We start from the raw sequence: 17634 nt of genomic DNA, 5'->3' as shown, positions 1-17634 counted from the left end.
GCTGTAACACCCCGCTACCTCAAACACACACCTGCACACGCACGCGCACACACACACACACACACGCACGCACACACAGAAATGCTTGAAAACTCTCATTCCAAAGTCTTCCTCCTCTTGCCTCCTGCTCTCTCTGACGTTCTCCTCTCCTCCTATCGCTTCCTGTTTTCTCCTCTAATCTCTGCTTTTCCTCTCTGCCCCCCCCTCCTGTCTTCGCTGCTCCTGCTCGTCCTCCCACCCCCCGATGCTGTACACCTTCCCAAGGCTAGTTGGCATGGTGATGCTGATGGGATGGCCGTTGCTAGGAGATGAAGAGAGCGACCAGGAGGAGCATCATCACGGTGAGGAGAAGACGGTCCCTGGATGGGCTGCTTCCACTGACACTCTTCTCCAGCTTGGGAACGAAAGGGTTAAAGTCATCTGGAAAACACACAGAGAGAGAGAGAGAGAGAGAGAAGAAGAGGTCAGAAAGATGGAGGAAAGAGGAAAACATCCATATAATTCATCACAGTAGCAGAGAACCTGGCAACACTTTAAAACTTTAACGGATAAATCTGATTATTTTTAATCCTGGCCATTAGCCTCGTTTTTTTGCCATCATGATGACTGACTGTGTTCACGCTTTACAAAGATGTGATTAGACAATTATCCCACAACATTTCATTTGTAATTATCCATTTGTTCTGCTGCATTCACATCATTTCATTGCTTGACTTCAGAGTGTGTGTGTGTGTGCGCTTTCCTCGTTGGACCACCCACTTCCAAAATCATTTGTATTTATGAGTTTAAACTCCAGAAACAAATTGAAGCAGATATTATTGCACACGGCCAATTGCATTAGTGTGAAAATAACAGTTAATTTTGATTTTTAATCTTTTGATCTACGGATATTTGTGGATTCCCTGCCAACTATGCCGTGCTGACACAATTTGCGCAATCTATGCTTTTAAGGTGCTATATAAACAAACAGAATACCTGAATGTAATTACTAACTAATTCATATGCGTTAAAAAAATAAATCTGATACCACAGTATACACAACTTTCAGGTACTAGATAATTGCAAATCAGATGTGCACAGGTTGCACTGGCGTGTGGGTGTTGTTGTGTTGAAATGATGTGTTTTGATCACACAATGGCTTTGATTGTTTGACTGTTTTTGGCCTGCTTCGGCATGAAACGCAGAGCTCTGTGTGGACCGGTGGCGTGGTGAACTCATGAACCCATGAAAGCTTTCAATTGTGATGACGGAGAAATAGAGAAGAAAAGAAATGAGGAAAGTCAGGCCCCAACGGAAAATAACCGCAGCCATCCTTTATAAGCGGCGCTCATCAAAATGCAGGGTTTTGAATTCTTTACAGGGCAACTGTAGTGTTGACATTAAATTAAACTGAAGGTAACCCGTTTTTGTCTGACGGTCAGTTTGTAATAAGTTTATTTAGGATTCAAACAGTTTTATAATCTTGCGCTACATAACAATGCACTTCAAGTAAAGTTTTACCAAGAGTTTTTTTTTTTTTTTTTTGGTTAAAACAAAAGGCAGCTAACAGAGCACATAATCACACTCCCACTGCAACATGATTAGTCTGCCACAAAGACAACACAACAGCCCGTCCATGGCAGACTGAAGCTTTGTTATCAGAGCCTAGTCCTATTGTCCTAATGCAGTGACACATTCTCAGTCATACACAAACTTATATACACACTCTCCGTCTCTAACACACACACACACACACACACACACACACACGCTCAGAGACATGCTGTATACACTGAACCGTCCCCCCCTTGCTCTGCGCAGACACCAGGTGATGTTCTATAAATAGTTTGCGGTCTTTTGTTGTGCGCTACACACCAAGTGATGATGTCTTGTCGACACATTGTGTGGAAAAAACAAGCGGGACCAGACAGCTCGGGATGCGTCGACACTTATGAGGCACACGTGTGGCCAGACACACCCTTTACAGCCACTTGATTAATGAGACTACGAGACAAACATCAGACAGAGGTTCAGTGTTCTGTCTGTTCAGAAGTCGGCTGACGCTGATTAGCACCCGTTGTATTTTAGGGTCAGATGCTCTCCAAGTGGGGCTATTCTCAGTGTTTCCACTCGCCTCCGTGTCTGGCTCACAATATTTCCAGCTGATCTGCAGGTCAGACGGCAGAGTAATGACTGGCTGACACCTGGTCGTAGAGATGGCCCGCTCTGCTATGCTCTGCCGGCCGATCTAATGAGATCTATGCGGGAGTGGAGCTCAGGTTAAATGCTTTGGCCGCTGCGTGACCGACTGCGCGGCGGCGGGGCTGGAACACTGTGTTTCTGTGGGGCTGAGTGACAGGGGAATGTGGGCTGGAGGACACAAACAGCAGGGCTGGAGAGAATCTCACGCAACTGGTTTCAACGTGTGGCTCGGCTAATCGCCTCATTACACACACACACACACACACATGCACACACACACGCACGCGCACACACACACAGTTTCGCTCTCACCCTGTCAGAGAAAAACACACACATCATTTGCGCGAAACACATTTTTGGCGTGCTGTGTGCATCGCGCATGTGACGTACATTGTGACCTTTTGACACACGCACAAGCCAAACAGCAGGTCGCACAAGGAAGCGGAGTACATCACAACATCTGTGTGTGTGTGTGTGTGTGTGTTTGGTCATGTTTATGAGTATGTGCACATTTTGGAGCATAAAAAACTAGACAGCATCTGCTTGATAATTAGGCAGCTCAGACACCTAGAGGCATTTTTGAATTTGAATGTCATCTTAAGAATAAGAAAATATCTTACTCTGTCTGTATGTGTAAGCATGTGTATGTGTGGCATATGTGTGTGTTTCTATGATAATATGTATGCTTTCTGCATGACCAGCTTGATTCTGGGTGAAAACAAGCCTCGCCTATTGGAGCACTTGGATTAAAGCTTACAAAGACACAATTACATCTACAGATGTTAATTCAGGTGATTTCACAACAATCAGTGCTTCCTTTGGCCCGGCCTCGTGTTACAGGCGAACACAACCAAAATGCACTGTCACTTCAAGAAGTGGTAATTGCTTCAGTATAACCTCATTAAAGAAAGATCTTCCGATTTCTCCACTAATGGCTGAAGCTGATAGTCAGATAGAGAAACCTGAGCCAACAGGCTGGGTAAATTAGTATCCTCCCATTGAAAGACATCAGTAATCACATGGCTGCATGGGGAGCTGCTAGCACCATTCCATCTGTGATGTAAATGAGATCTAAATGAAATCTAATACAAGAGGCAGTATTCAGGAGGGAACCACTGTTGGGCTGTAGACACTGATTGAACAGGGCAGCACCAAGGAAATAAACCATGAGCAATGAACGGCAGAGAGAGGGGAGTTTACAATATGAGCCTGCAACATTCAGCTTAGTTAAACATTTTGAGACACGGTAATCAACCAGGTTTAAACTGAGCCGTTTGTGCATGTGTGTGTACGTGTGTGAGAAAGAGTGAGTGTGTATGTGAACTTTGCATAACTGTAATTAACACTATGATGGTGGTGAGTCTACTAGGCAGACAGGAGGACAGAGGAGGAGGAGGAGGGGGGGGAGGGGATTAGGAAACAGTGCTACTTCTTTGTTTTCAGTTCCCTTCACAGCTCCCTCTTGGTTTCTCCACTTTCTTTTGCACCAGTTTGCATTGTCCTATTAATTTAATTGGCAACACAGTGGTACAGGTGAAAGGCGCCCATAGGAGTTGGGATAATTTGCACCATACTACTGCGTCAGCCTTTCACCCAACATCAGCGGCACATAAATGTAGCCCTCCTCTATTCTTCTCTGGTGTTCTGTATGAAGAGGTATAAGAGGAATCTCCAACTGTATTCACTTCTATAAACCATGTTTTTTTTCAGGTTAATATCAATCAAAAACTGATATTAAAAGGCTATGCATAGCTGAAATTGGCTTTTGCAGCTCATTCGGAATTGCAATTGGATTCAGAAAATATGTTATGAAAGGACTGCATACAACAGTCAGTTCAGTTTTCCAGATTAACTTTTCATATATTTGTCTGCATAATTAAGTGCGTATCTGTATCTGTGTATATGTCGTCTGATGACTAGATGACTCTTGGATTAGCCTCTTTGACAATTATGGATGATAATATGTGTTTAAAATTCTGAGCTTAGGTAATGATGATACATTTGTGATGAGACTTTATGCATATAAAGTATTTGACGATGTATTGGTAAAAAAAAAACAAAACAAAAAAAAAACTATGAGTAAAGTACCATAAGGTGGACAACCACATGCTGACAAATGATAAAGTAACGAATAAAAAAACAAGCTGACTTTAACATTAATTTCCAATTTTTATTTGCCTATTTTCCATGTAACTTTCATCAGCTTGATACTACTAATACATACCATGAATTTTTATCATGGAGATTTATATCATCTTTAAAAGATGAAAAGATGGAAAAACTCAATTTCACACATCAAAAGGTGAATAAACAGAGTTTTGGTAGTTTTACCCTCCGCTGCCTTCTTGCTTGCGCTCTGGGAGGACAAATGGAGGATGGGAACTGAAGGGAGGGATGAGAAAGGCATGGAGAAAGAGTGAGGGAGCCAAATGAAAGACTGATGCAGAGAGGAGATGAAGTAGGGGAGAGGTATCACAACAAACTCATTTGACCTGCAGCCATTCGCCACAGCCAGCGATGAGTCCTCCATGACAGTTATGAGAACACGCTGATTTATTATGCACATGCACGCGTGCGCACACACATTCACACACAGATTAACAACACAGCACCATATTTTACAGGCTACCTTGGAGAACAGTGCGAAAGCGAGACAGGATCATGATTGAAACCGCACGCCGAGTTACGTAATAGGTGGCACTTGGGTCAGGCAGGTGTACTTGCTGTTATTTTAATTCTGTGTTGTTGTTGCCATAACACTGAGAAGCTCACGCCCCACCTGAGAGACGATCCTAACATCGTCGGTTATTGATCTAATATTAAACCGCTTCATCTGCCAATCCCATGGGTGTGTTCGTCATTACAGATGCATGCTGCGCCCACAAGCTTTGTACAAAGCCACAGAACTTTATTTTAAATTCGAGTGGAGATCACAAGTTTTCCTGCTGATTAAAAGGCAAATGTGTATAAAATGATGCATAACACATAGATATTTTCAATGTGATGTAATGGTACAGCCATAAACCAACAGCAGGTTGGGTTTGAATATATCACTCAATAGAAGTGTGATGTCGCTTCAGTGAAGTGATGCCGCCAATAGAAAACATGAATGTGAGAATATGGATGTGATTATTCATTACTTCACTTTATTCATTATTGTAGAATGTGGAAAAAAACATGTTTTATTCTAACTTTGAAGCTACTTAAAGGGAGATTTTAAGAAAATCAGAGACCAAGGGGTTAAAATCACAGCTAATTTCCATATAGGCTCAGTTTCAGCTGCTTTAGCATGATTCACGTTATTTGGCCGGACAAGTTATCATGACGTTAACGACATATGGCTAAAAGGGCAAACAGGGAGCGCTTGCCAAGGCGCAGCAGCTAAGTATAGGAAATCTGTATAAGGCCTCTCTGAATGGCAGACATGGCCTGCCTCGATGTCTGACATGAGTTCCTAAATAAGCATGAAAACTCCATGTGTTTATGCTCTTTGCTTGTCATGGAGAAAAGAGCTAGTGTGAAATGAATATGCATGTTGTTGTTTAGCGGGATCAGCAGCTTGCCAAGCCAGCTGGTGTTGTGAAGTTGGATGTGCTGGAGATTTCTGGAGGCCTTTTTGGAAAACTGCACACAGGCTACGACTTTGTCCGGACACTTCTGACACATTTGCATGGCCGATAAACCGGTTGGTTTCCTAACAGAGATTAATGATCGATCCACTGTCTACATTTAACTCGGTCTGTGCCAGCTCCAGTGATGTGAATCACATCATTTCCATCAGTTGACATCTTTCTGAATCACAAATATGAGTGATAGTCTGTGTGTATTTTATGTTGGGTCGCTAGAATCCAGATGGCTCAGCTAAGATGTGCTGGGCACTTACTCATCTTTATGTGTGTGTGTGTGTGTGTGTGACTCACCAATATCATCAATTTTGAGGCCTGGTCTAAGAGTGTAGTCTGGTTCTGTAGGCTCTGGCTCATCATCTACGTCAGAGGCTGGGACAGAGAAGAAGAGACAGAGAGAGAGAGAGAGAGAGAGAGAGAGAGAGAGAGAGAGAGAGAGAGAGAGAGAGAAAGATGGAGAGAGCAAGTGGGCAGGGGTTAAACCATCGCTCCGAGCCAAAAGAATTTAATTACATCCAACCTGACATGGAAAGAGAAATGAGAGAGAGAGAGTGAGCAAGCGAGTGAGAGACAACCACAGAGCAAAGAGAAAGAGAGGAGGCGAGGGTGCAAGGGTTAAAAAAAATCCCCTGCAGCCAACAGACTGACAAGCCATAACATCACCAGCAGTGGGAGAGAGAGGGAGAGAGAGAGAGAGAGAGAGAGAGAGAGGGCAGATCAAACTGAAAAGAGGCAGTGTGTGACAAGGGATGGAGAGAGCTGGAGGAGGGGAGGTGGGGAGTGAGAGAGTGAATGAGGGAGGAGAGGTTAATACTACAGGGCTGTGGAAGTTAAAAGGACCGGACAGGCCAGGGATCAAAGTATGTGTGGTGTGGTGTGTGTGTGTGTGTGTGTGTGTGTGATAGACAGAGAGAGAGAGAGGACAGAGAGATTGAAGGGTGGCAGTAGAGCGAGTGAGAGAGGTTAACACTACATATACATAGCCACCCACTGACCGCACACAGCAACAAATGAATTCTGACAGGGAGTGAGGAAGGAGGAGGAGGAGGAGGAGAGGGAAGGAAAGAGGAGGAGGCGTGGGTGAGGGACTCTCAAAGCTGGCACTGCTCCTTCCTGCTGCTGTAGGAGAGAGAGAGGGAGAGAGAGAGAGGGAGAGAGTGCTAGAACGGAGAGAGAGAAGAAGCTAGAAGAGAGAGAGAGAGAGAGAGAGAGAGAGAGAGAGAGAGAGAGAGAGAGGGAAGGAAAAGAGTAACAGACAGAGAGGTAGAACTATAGAGAAAGAGAAAAAGAGGAGTGAGGGGGGGATTTGCTCTGTGAGTGAAAATGCTGCAGGGGAAACTCAGCAGGAGTATTAATAGCTCTGCCTGTTTTAGACTGTATTTAGATTGTGTGTGCATTGTGTCTATATATGTGTGTGTGTGTGTGTGTGTGTGTGTGTGTGTGTGTGTGTGTGTGTGTGTGTTCGCAGGGACCCAGGTTACTGCCAGATGGGTAGCGTGGTGTCCAGATGGGTCCAGGTACACTCTGCTAACAGGTCCAAGCACTGCATTACAGGTCACACACCGCACACATGCACACACACATACACACACACACACACACACACACAGTGTGTAAGACTTACCTGTGGAACAGCAGACATACACTCGTAGTCTCAGACAGCTGCGACCATGGTGATGTGTGGGCGTGGCTGTGAAGACATAAAACACACTCGATAAGCACATACTGTATCAGTTTAGTGATAACAGAGTTGGACACACACACACACACACACACACACACACTGTGCCCTTCTTCAACAGGAACACACACTGACTAGCGTGTGCTTCCACTGCTTCAAGCATGATTAAAGCTCGATCTGCCCATGCAGGACTGACTGCTTCCATGACAACACACCAGCTGTTATGGAGCAAATAATACATTTTCATTTCATCATTTGATTCATGCATGATTTGTTCTGCTTGTACACAGATATATAGAAAATATGAAAATAAATCTGCCTTGTGCCAATATTAAAAAATAAATAAATAAATAAATAAATAAATAAAATAAAATAATTGGAGTGCTGTCAGAGTCTCTTTTTTACATAGACATGTCGCCAATCTGTGTTCAGCTGCTCTCATTATGCATGGCTGTTTGTTTTTGCACTTTTGAAACCTTTTGATCAAATTTGACCAATTTTTTTTTATTATTATTTTTTTTTTTTATTGATTTTGGTTCTCATTTGAAGTCTTTCTGTATGAGGCTCCATTCATTAAGCACCCATGGCTATGACTGATCCTCCAACCCTTACCTAACCCACTCATCCCTCTCTTTCCCAGTCAACAAAAACAAAATTATAATGATCAATATTCAGTTGTAGGCAACAAAAATAATGCAAGATTGAGTAATTAAAAAATAACATTCATAACACATAAATAAACAGCTAAAAAACAAACACCTGCCAAGCATAACTTAGCAGACACATGCATTCTACAAAACCTCATCAAAAAAGCTACTTTAACATTGCATGCTTCCAATCTTGTTGATTTTAATTTAAATTAGATTAATAAGATTTATCTGAAATACTTTTCCACTATGTCATTTAACTAGTGTCAGAAGTACACATTTCTCATTCACTTAATTTCTTAATTTAAATTACTTTATATCAAAATATGACAGAATATAATGAGAACATTTCAAAACATTGATTTAATTATGGAATTATAATTTGAAGCTGCTGAAGGCAAAAAAAAAAAAAAAAAAAAAAAGCATTCACTTGTCACACTGTGTCCAAATAGTTCATATTTTTCATCACTGTAATGGCATAACTGACATCAAACGCATGCATGTTTCATATTAATATCTGGGAGCAATTTCAGGTTGCGCAGCGCTCCTCCAGTCTGCAGAGAACCAAACAAACAGGCGAGCTCGTCTTTGTAGTGAGCAGCTTTCTGATGTTGGAGCTGCAGAGATGACAGCATTCTATGTCGAAGGTATTAAATAATGTGAGTACAACGAGTCATTTTTATGGCATGAGTAGGCAACGAGTATTGTTTGATATGAAATATGTGTTTAAAATCATTTTATTACGAGCAATTTGCAAGCCCGTGCCAAAAACAAAACAGGCCAGCGGTCTTTTTGGCACAAGGAGCTGTGAGTTGATTTGATTAGAAACCAGCGGAGTGGACTGGACCTCTTGGAGAGAGATGATTAGATGTGAAGCAGCTGCCTGTTGCTCTTAGAGCACAGACGTCAGGATGGATTCATTGGTCAGTCAGAAACACAACACAACCCTGCAATAACAGAAAACAGCGAAGGCGCTCAGCTCACAGGGAGACTTCACCGCCGTCGTACTGTGTTCTGACTGACCTCCATTCCTCATAGAGGTTTTACCGTAAACTTTTGTTTCCTCATGTTCACACACAGCAGCAGCTGTGACAGTGGTCTGGTCTCACTCACAGATGTAGTAGTACTCGTGTCCAACGTGGAACTCGTAGCCCAGCGAGAAGGCGCTGTAGCGCTGGAACTTCTCGGAGAACTTGATGGGTGCGTGCGGGGCGTGAGGGCGGTTACACTCCCACCTCTTGAAACCCAGCTGGGGGTCGCAGGTCCTGTAACCACGGTAACTGACCATGTAGAGGACGTACTGCTCGCCGGTGCCCACCATGCGCTGGCTGTCGTTGTAATGGGGGCAGTAGATGTCCAGGTAGTCGTTGACGTTCACCTGCACTGTGTAGCCCTCCCTGCGCAGACTGCACATACACACACACACACAAACACAAACGCACAAGAAACTGTTAGATGGAAAAACTGCATGGTTAAAACAGACATATGCAAATACATATTTTTTTTTACTGAACTTGTTTTTAAAGTGGTTGCACAAAAAAAAAATCTAAATTACCTTTCTGATTTTTTCTGAAGTCATTTACATATATAACCTGATATTTTAATGTCAGCATTGCTAAAACGTATTTTGATAGACTGATAAATAAATCATAATATAAATCAGTCCTGTCTTATAAGCCGTTTCAAACTACACGGTTCAATTCTGTACTTTTAGAAAAAATTTTTATATCCAGTTAACAAATGCATGCATGCAATGTCAGACTGATTTTTTCTTATGAAACATATGAAACATAAACAAATCAGACAAAAATAATTATTAATCCATCATTTATTCTAAAACAAACCATACAGGGCGGTGCACATTTTTATGCAGGTGCAGTTGAGACAAAGTTTGCAGTAACTGAAGTACGATACAGTATCACTGCAACACTGCTGCACTTCTGAAGAAGATCAGTGGACCGAAAAGTCAATTAAACAACTTTTCAAGTGCAGCGATGTTGCAGTGATATTGTTTTATACATCAACATTATTTATACTAAAACTACAAAAAAAAAAGACACTGCAATTCATAGTCTGTAGGATCAGCAACATGAGAATATTTTTTGAGAATTGTGAATCAGTTGAAAGCATTTCATATTAATTAAGACAGCGTCAAAGTCAGAGCTACTCATTTCTTTTCTTTCTTTTATTTACAAAACTTCATTACGAGGATTATTCTTATCATGAACCGTGGTGTACAAAATCAAAATTATGAGAACTGTCTTTTATGACATGATTAGCAGCATACGCTTATATACACTAATGATATTTCCACATTTACACAAATATCACAGTGATAATATTTACTCATGCTCATGCAGCCGCCGTACGTCTTGCTCAGGCCCTGGGCCCTCGGGGCCCTCGGGGCCCTCGGGGCCCTTTGACCAGGGGACAACTGACCTGGTGTTCCCCTCTGTCAGCGGCCCAGACAGCACACACAAGCACACACACACGCTTAAAGCAAAATATACATGGGGTTCCACATTTGCTGCAGACTGATTCCATCATGCTGCTTGTAGCATTTTTAGACGCGCACCCCATGGCCCAAATCCATACGCACAACACTGAAGGGCACATGCTTCACTACAAACACAACATAACGTCTCAAAGCATTGGCAGGCACGTCACATTCAGATGGAAACATGCATTGCGCTCAAATGTTCATCTGAGGTCATACAGATCTGTGGGGGAGAGTTATTGAATTATTTATACCAGGGAGCAGGTGTGCATGTGTGTGTATGCGTGGGTGTGTGAGGGTGTGTCCTAGGTATATTTGTGGCTCCAGGGCTGGCTGTATGCAGAGAATGCGGAGCTGGCGCTTCAGTATGGACTCAAGGCCCCAGGGCCACAGCTCCTTCTCCTGGTGTCAGCGCAGCACTGTCCCCTAACCCCAGCGCTCGTACATCAACCTGAGCGCAACGTCGCGTTCACGTCAGCCGTCAACGTCCTGGCCACGTTCTCCCCCCCAAGCTCATATATCAGCGTCAGCCCTAAAAAAGACTCAGCTTGACAGGAAGATAAGGTTTGGGCCGGCGCGTGTGTGTGTGAGAGAGGGGATGTGTGTGTGTGTGTGCGCGCGCACGCGTGTGTGTGTGTGTGTGTGACAAAGTGAAATAGATTCTTTCCTGACATCCAAAAGCCCTCTTTTTCTCCCCATCACAGACACAGGCCCATATCTGTGCGACAGAGACAGGTTGCAGTTGTAAATCATACACACACCGATGAACATACACACACACACACACACACACACACACACACACACACACTCAAAGAGTATGGTGGTGCTACTTTACAACCACAAGGGGGCAGCAGAGTGTCATCCCTAACCTGCTTCTCACTCTCTCTCTCTCTCTCTCTCTCCCTCTCTCTCTCTCTCCCAGTTCTAGGTCACGTCTCCAGGGAGATTATTATTCAATTATTAAATGAAGATCGAAACGCTGTTCCCAATGTCTCTCTCTCTCCATCACTTCTTCCTGCTCTCTCCATATCCTTCCTGAATTTGTCTCCCTCTCCTTTCCATTCCTCTTTCCCTCTCTCTCTCTTCTCCTTCTCTTTCAGGCTAACAAGGAAGGAAGATTCATTGTTCAACATTCATCCTCTGCTCCCCTTCTCTCCCTCTCTCTCCCTCTCCCTCTCTCTCATTACATCATTTGCTACCCTACAAAAGACAGTTTTTCTTGTAGTATTAGTTGCAGAAAAAAACATAAAATGCTTCAAGGGGACTATATTTATAGTGAATGCAAAAGAGAGAGAGAGAGAGAGAAAGACGGAGAGTGAGAGAGGAAGAACATGAGTGAGGGATGAGGTTGGTTCCACCAGGGAGGTGTGAATGCAAATTGAGTAAAAGAGCAGTGAGAGTGAGAATAAGAGACAGAGCAAGCAGGCAAAAAAAAAGAGAGGCAGTTGGAGAGTTTCACGCTACCAAAGAAAAGAAGCAAGTTCTCAGAGATGAAGGGATAATGGGAGAAAAGAAAGAGTGAAAAATGAGGGGGAGTGTAGCTTGTAGTATCTGAATAATCTGAAAGCAAATCACTTCACTTCTCTTAGATAAAAGCTGGCTCTAGGATTCCCACTGTGTGTGTGTGTGTGTGTGTGTGTGTGTGTACATGCATGCATGTGTGAATGTGTGTTTGTGTGTGAAATCAAAGCATGTCACCTTAATCAACCAACTGTTTGTCTGATAGTCTGACATCCTTAATGGGTGTGTCTTTGACACACAAACATGCGTGCTCCTCACACACACACGCACATGCACGCACACACACACACACACACACACACACACACACACACACACACACACACACACACACAAAATTTTAAATTCAACGATGTCTTTAAATGATAATTACAGTTAATTTCAATTGGGGCCTTCCTCTCCTGATTTCTGGCATCACATCAAGTGATTATGATCAAAATTTTGTCAATTACAAAAAAAGGCCATAGTGATGAGGTTTTTGTATTTATGGCAAATCCAATATGACATTAATACAGTCTTTCTCCTTGGCAACTAGTTAACAAGTTAACATCACATTTTTACCACCACAATACAGTCAAGTGTCAAGGCCATGGATAAATCAGACGCAGGCAGGTTTAACGCAGTGTGAGCGTTGTTTTGTATTTTATGTGGACAGGACACGTTTTGGGTGGTGGGTTTGACAACTTGAAATTTCCATTTTTTTCCAGTGGGCATGTATTGAAGCACTCCCTGAAAACTGCACACTCCACAGTGCAGTAATTGACAAAATTTTGTTTAAAATCGATCAAAACAATGGCAAAAACAAGGAAAATAAGTACCTGGGTGAAAATAACTGTAATTATTCTCTAAAGAAAATGGAATGTTGTGGATTTTTGTGCTACTGTTTTTTTTCTGCCTCCTCTCACCATTTGCTCTGCCCATATACATATATATATATATATATATAAACTCTGTGTTACCCTGTACTATTTTCTTAGATGGCCAGATTTTGTTGTGCATGTGCTCTGGTACAGTAAATTGATTAATTTTGATAAGACAGGAAAAGAGAGACAGAGAACAGAGAAAGGCAGTCACTAAAGGGTGGAGTCACTTCTGATATGACTTGATAAGCTGCTCTCTCCAGATGCCTTCCTTTCCTCTTTTGCTGGATCTCCACTAATTTTCTTTTTCACAAGTGATGCTCAGCTAGTTAAGGCTGATAGCAGAGAGACAGCAGAAACAGCACAGAGAGAGAGAGGGGGACATATGACATGAGGCAATTGTGCACATATCCACAAAAACACACATACAATCGTATTCTGTCTTCTCTGTCTCTTTACACACACACACACACACACACACACACACATATATATATATATATATATATATATATATATATGTATGTATGTATGTATGTATGTATGTATATATATGCCAGAGGAATGGGTGGATAGATGGAAGGGTGCTGGGGAAGATGGAGGGATTTATAGGATGAGACGAGGGGTAGTCAGGGTTAAAAGCTGCAGAGTCTGGCCACCAGGGAGTGGAGGGTGATAGCGGGAGGGAGCGAGAAGGAGCAACAGCTAAGAGCAAGATCAAAGTAGGCCTGGATCAATGTCACTACTGTAAAATCACATCAGAGAGAGAGAGAGAGAGAGAGAGAGAGAGGGAGAGAGGGAGAGGGAGGGAGAGTATGTTCCCCACAAAGCAGTCGCAGGCAACATAATGCCATAGAGGTACCCCCTGCCTGCATATTATCTGCCTGGCCTGTTAAAGCACCATACATCGATAAAACACTTTGACAGTAAGTGTAATCATTCCTTTTTGTAACAAGAGCTAGGCAGACCGGCTTGCTCGGGCTCTCTGTGTTTGCAAGCTGGTAGAATTTGGAAAGAAGGGGTAAGAGTGAAGGAGGGGGTGGTGCTGGTGGAGGCCGGAGGATTTAAGTCAGTGAGTGTAGCTCTGTTCTCCTCCAGCAGCCACTGTGGTGTCCTGGCATGGCACAGGAATATGTCGACTTCACCAGGTTTTTCAAGAGACCGGCCCCTTGTGCAACTTAGCTACCCAATCAGTTCAATTCAGTTCAATTCAATTGAACTTTATTGTCATGCTGTGCAGGCAGACACGTACAACCAAAAGCAAACTGAGACATTCCACCGGTCCAAAAAAGCAAAACCAAGTACAAGGTGCTGTGATATGAAACAGTATAAAACAAGTGCAGATCTGAGATAGACTACAGAATAAAAGTTGCCTACAAAAACAAATTTTAAGGTGTTGGTAAAATACAAAAGCAGGTATGTACAAGATAATACAGTCACCAAAGTCATCCATGAGCTCCCCATGGATCATGCACTCTGCTGCTCAATGCTAAAACTTTTCATGTACTATGTTAACTTACCATTAGCTGCAAAAGTAAGGATACTGCCCTTTCGGTAATAAATAGTTGTTGGGTTTTATGACATTAGATTCATACACCTTCAGCAACTTAATATAGCTGATGTAGCCAGGTTTATTTTTGGAAATACTTAAGAGCACATACACATTCATCCACTGTGCATTGACTTTTAGCTGAACACACTCTCCCAAAAACATCCACTGGCTTTGCACACAACAGGGAATGTAATTCCTGGTAGTTCATACAGTACAGTGATTTTTGCACAATATTTTTTTGTAGCTTTGCCAGTCTCTGAGGCAACTTCCAGACTCTGATGACTTCCAGATTTAGCTGCAACTTAGTTCCAAAAAACAGTCCACCCTATGTTCTCATGGTCCTGTGCGACCTTCATTTTTTCAAACTGATTAACAGGCCCATGTTTCTCAGTACCAGTGCCATGGAAAAATTAGAATCTCCATACAACTCTTATATTAACAAAACTGCCTAATCAGATGGCACATGTTCAGTTCATATCTTAATAATAACCTTCTTAATTTCCATGTTCTGTGGTGTATTAGAAAAAATGCGTAATCTTATGGTATATTTTGAGCAAATAATATCTGAAATGGTGTTTGAAAATGATGCATGAAAAAATACAAGGGAGAGAGAATACAAGGGACTATGAACATAAATTTCCCCCCATCCCCGCACCCCCAAACCCGGTGTATTCCTTCAACCAGCAACTTAGTGCTCAATGATAGAGCTCTGAGTATATGGAGCAGTGCGAGTGCAAAGCGAGGCACTGCTGAAAAAAAAAAAAGCACGTATACGTGATAATTAAAGGTTAAGAAATTACAAAGGAGACGCTACTGACAGGCAGAGGGTTGGGATGGATCCAACCTTGTCCAGCAGTGTTACAAATAATTGCCAATCAGGAGTTATAAGCCACTCCGCCTCCTGAGGCCAGAATTCTTAATCCTATCTCAGTTTGGTACAGAGATGCTAACATTGTTGCAGGAGGACTCCAATCAGCCAGCAGAGCGGTAGGTATAATTGAATGGCTTCCCCGCTGAATGGAGACTCCCAGAGATCTGTAGCATCAATGAGGGCCTCATCAAACACAGAGAAGAGAAGGCCTCCCTACTGTATACCCCCAGTTCCTATTCCCTTTGCACGATTTCTCATTCTCCCTCTGTTTTGTCTCTCTTCCGTCTGTTTGTTCCCTTTTTTCCTCCCTTTCTGTCTGGGCTTGGCCATCACCTGAGAGTAAGCGAGCAGGGGGAAAGTGTTAAAAAAAGAACGGTGTGTGTGTGCGTGTCCATGTTACCTAATTCAATACTGGCTGACAGTCAGGATATTGATAGGTGACTCCTGGTGAATAAGAATTCCATCCGTCTCTGTTCTCATCCTCTGTCTCTGCTCTTCTGCACTTTATTTCTTCTCGCCACCCCATACACAATATCTCCCAGGACTGTTGGAAGAGTGTATTCGTCTTTGTGTGTGTGTGTGTGTGCGTGTGTGTATGCGCACGTGTCTGTGGGTGTATGTCTGATAGGGTGTAGTGGTTGAGTAGGCTCTAAATTCTCTCCATTGAAATCAATACCTGTCTAGAGTGTGTCCAACAGACTGGAATATGCTGCCTTTTCTCAAGGCCACCACACACACACACACACACACACACACACACACACACACAAGCATACAAACCCATACACACAGACTCAGTCCTGCCCTGCAGAGCGATGGCTCATCATTGGTAATTGATCAAAGTATTACAGCTAACAGGATTCCTTTCCGAGCGGCCTCACACACCACCAAGCACTGACATGATCCTCTAACGCGAGCATCATTCTCTTCTCTCTCTTTTTCCCCCCCATCTTCTTAAATCTTCTCCCTCTTTTACCCACGTTTTTCAAACCCGGTTTCACCCCCCCTCTCCTTCTCTTCATCCTTCCTTCCTCTTCAGCTCCCTCCATCTATCCTCCTCTCTCTCTCTCTGCATGGGGATATTGACTAGGTGGTGTGAGAGAGAGTGTTTCAGCAGCACGGCCCTAATGGCAGGCATTATTAGCCCTTTGAACTGAGCTATCTCGCTTTCACACAGAGGCACATCCACCGACACTCACATCCACGCCCAAGCATTATGCGTAAGAGCTTGTTCTCGTGCACATGGCATGTTTTCACGATCAATCATACATGCTTTTTTTTGTGTGTGTGTGTGTTTAAATGGCCCCGTCCAAACACACATGACAGGGGGACAGAGATGGATGGATGTGGTGAGGGGACGCCGAGCGGAGCCATGGAGAGATGCAGAGAGAGAGAGAGAGAGGAAATTAAAATGACCGACTGCACGAAACAACAGATGGCATGGAGGCCGAAAAACACATGCAGAATAAGAGGACAAAGAAAAGCGAGCGGAGATCAGAGATGCGGGCGGATGAAGGGGTGAATGGCGATGCTGGAAAAAAGGGAAAAAAAAACAAAAAAACATTTCGATCGAGAAAAAATGTTTCACCTCTGAATAAGGAGGGGATTTGAACCCTGATTTGCACGTTTATTGGCGTCGCTTTCACTTTATCGTTCATTTTTTAGATTCATTGCACCCCATCCACCACCCTTCCCTCTGCATATCAGCCTATTTTACACTCCAAGGGGTTTCTCACTGTAAGGCCTCCTCTATCTCTCAGCATCAGCTCCCTACGCCCCCCTTTCTGCCTTTCCCAAAGTACCTGCCAATACCTACCAATCTCTCCCTCTTATTCTATCACTTCACTCCCATCAATCCTTCCTGGGCTTCTCGATCCCTCTGTTTCCCTACACCTCCCTCTCCCTCTGTTCCCAAAGCTCTTACATGAGCAATAGTGATCCCATTAGACACTGGGCAGGCTGAGGCACAGATACCAAGAGAGAGAAAGAGATAGTGTATGTTCCCTAAGCTCTTCCATGATTGATAGTGATCCTGTCTGATGGCTGTGTATAGACTCAGCACTCAGTGAGACATTACCCTCTGACCCAGCTATTGATTCTTGCACTCACTGCCCCAAACACACACCGTCGGCCTTGACCCTGCCCACACGCACACACACACTTGCCTGTGTACACAGCCCTATGGATTGATGGTT

The 17634-nt window shown here is 43.3% G+C and overlaps 1 protein-coding gene across 1 annotated transcript in view; it reads right to left on the bottom strand.

Annotated features, from left to right (window-relative positions):
• Window positions 1–204: 204 nt before the first annotated feature.
• efna3b (ephrin-A3b) overlaps window positions 205–17634 on the bottom strand; it is a 54364-nt gene continuing 36934 nt past the window's right edge. The window contains exons 3-6 of the mRNA XM_030071470.1: window positions 9249–9541; window positions 7432–7497; window positions 6102–6179; window positions 205–420 (exon numbers count right to left, since the gene is read on the bottom strand). Coding sequence (XP_029927330.1) covers window positions 302–420; window positions 6102–6179; window positions 7432–7497; window positions 9249–9541 — 556 coding nt within the window. The 3' untranslated portion in view covers window positions 205–301. The remainder of the gene's footprint in view (window positions 421–6101; window positions 6180–7431; window positions 7498–9248; window positions 9542–17634) is intronic.

The sequence above is a fragment of the Myripristis murdjan genome, chromosome 16, assembly GCF_902150065.1.
Source record: "Myripristis murdjan chromosome 16, fMyrMur1.1, whole genome shotgun sequence".
Lineage (NCBI taxonomy): Eukaryota > Metazoa > Chordata > Actinopteri > Holocentriformes > Holocentridae > Myripristis > Myripristis murdjan.
This window is presented reverse-complemented; position numbering and strand designations above follow the sequence as displayed.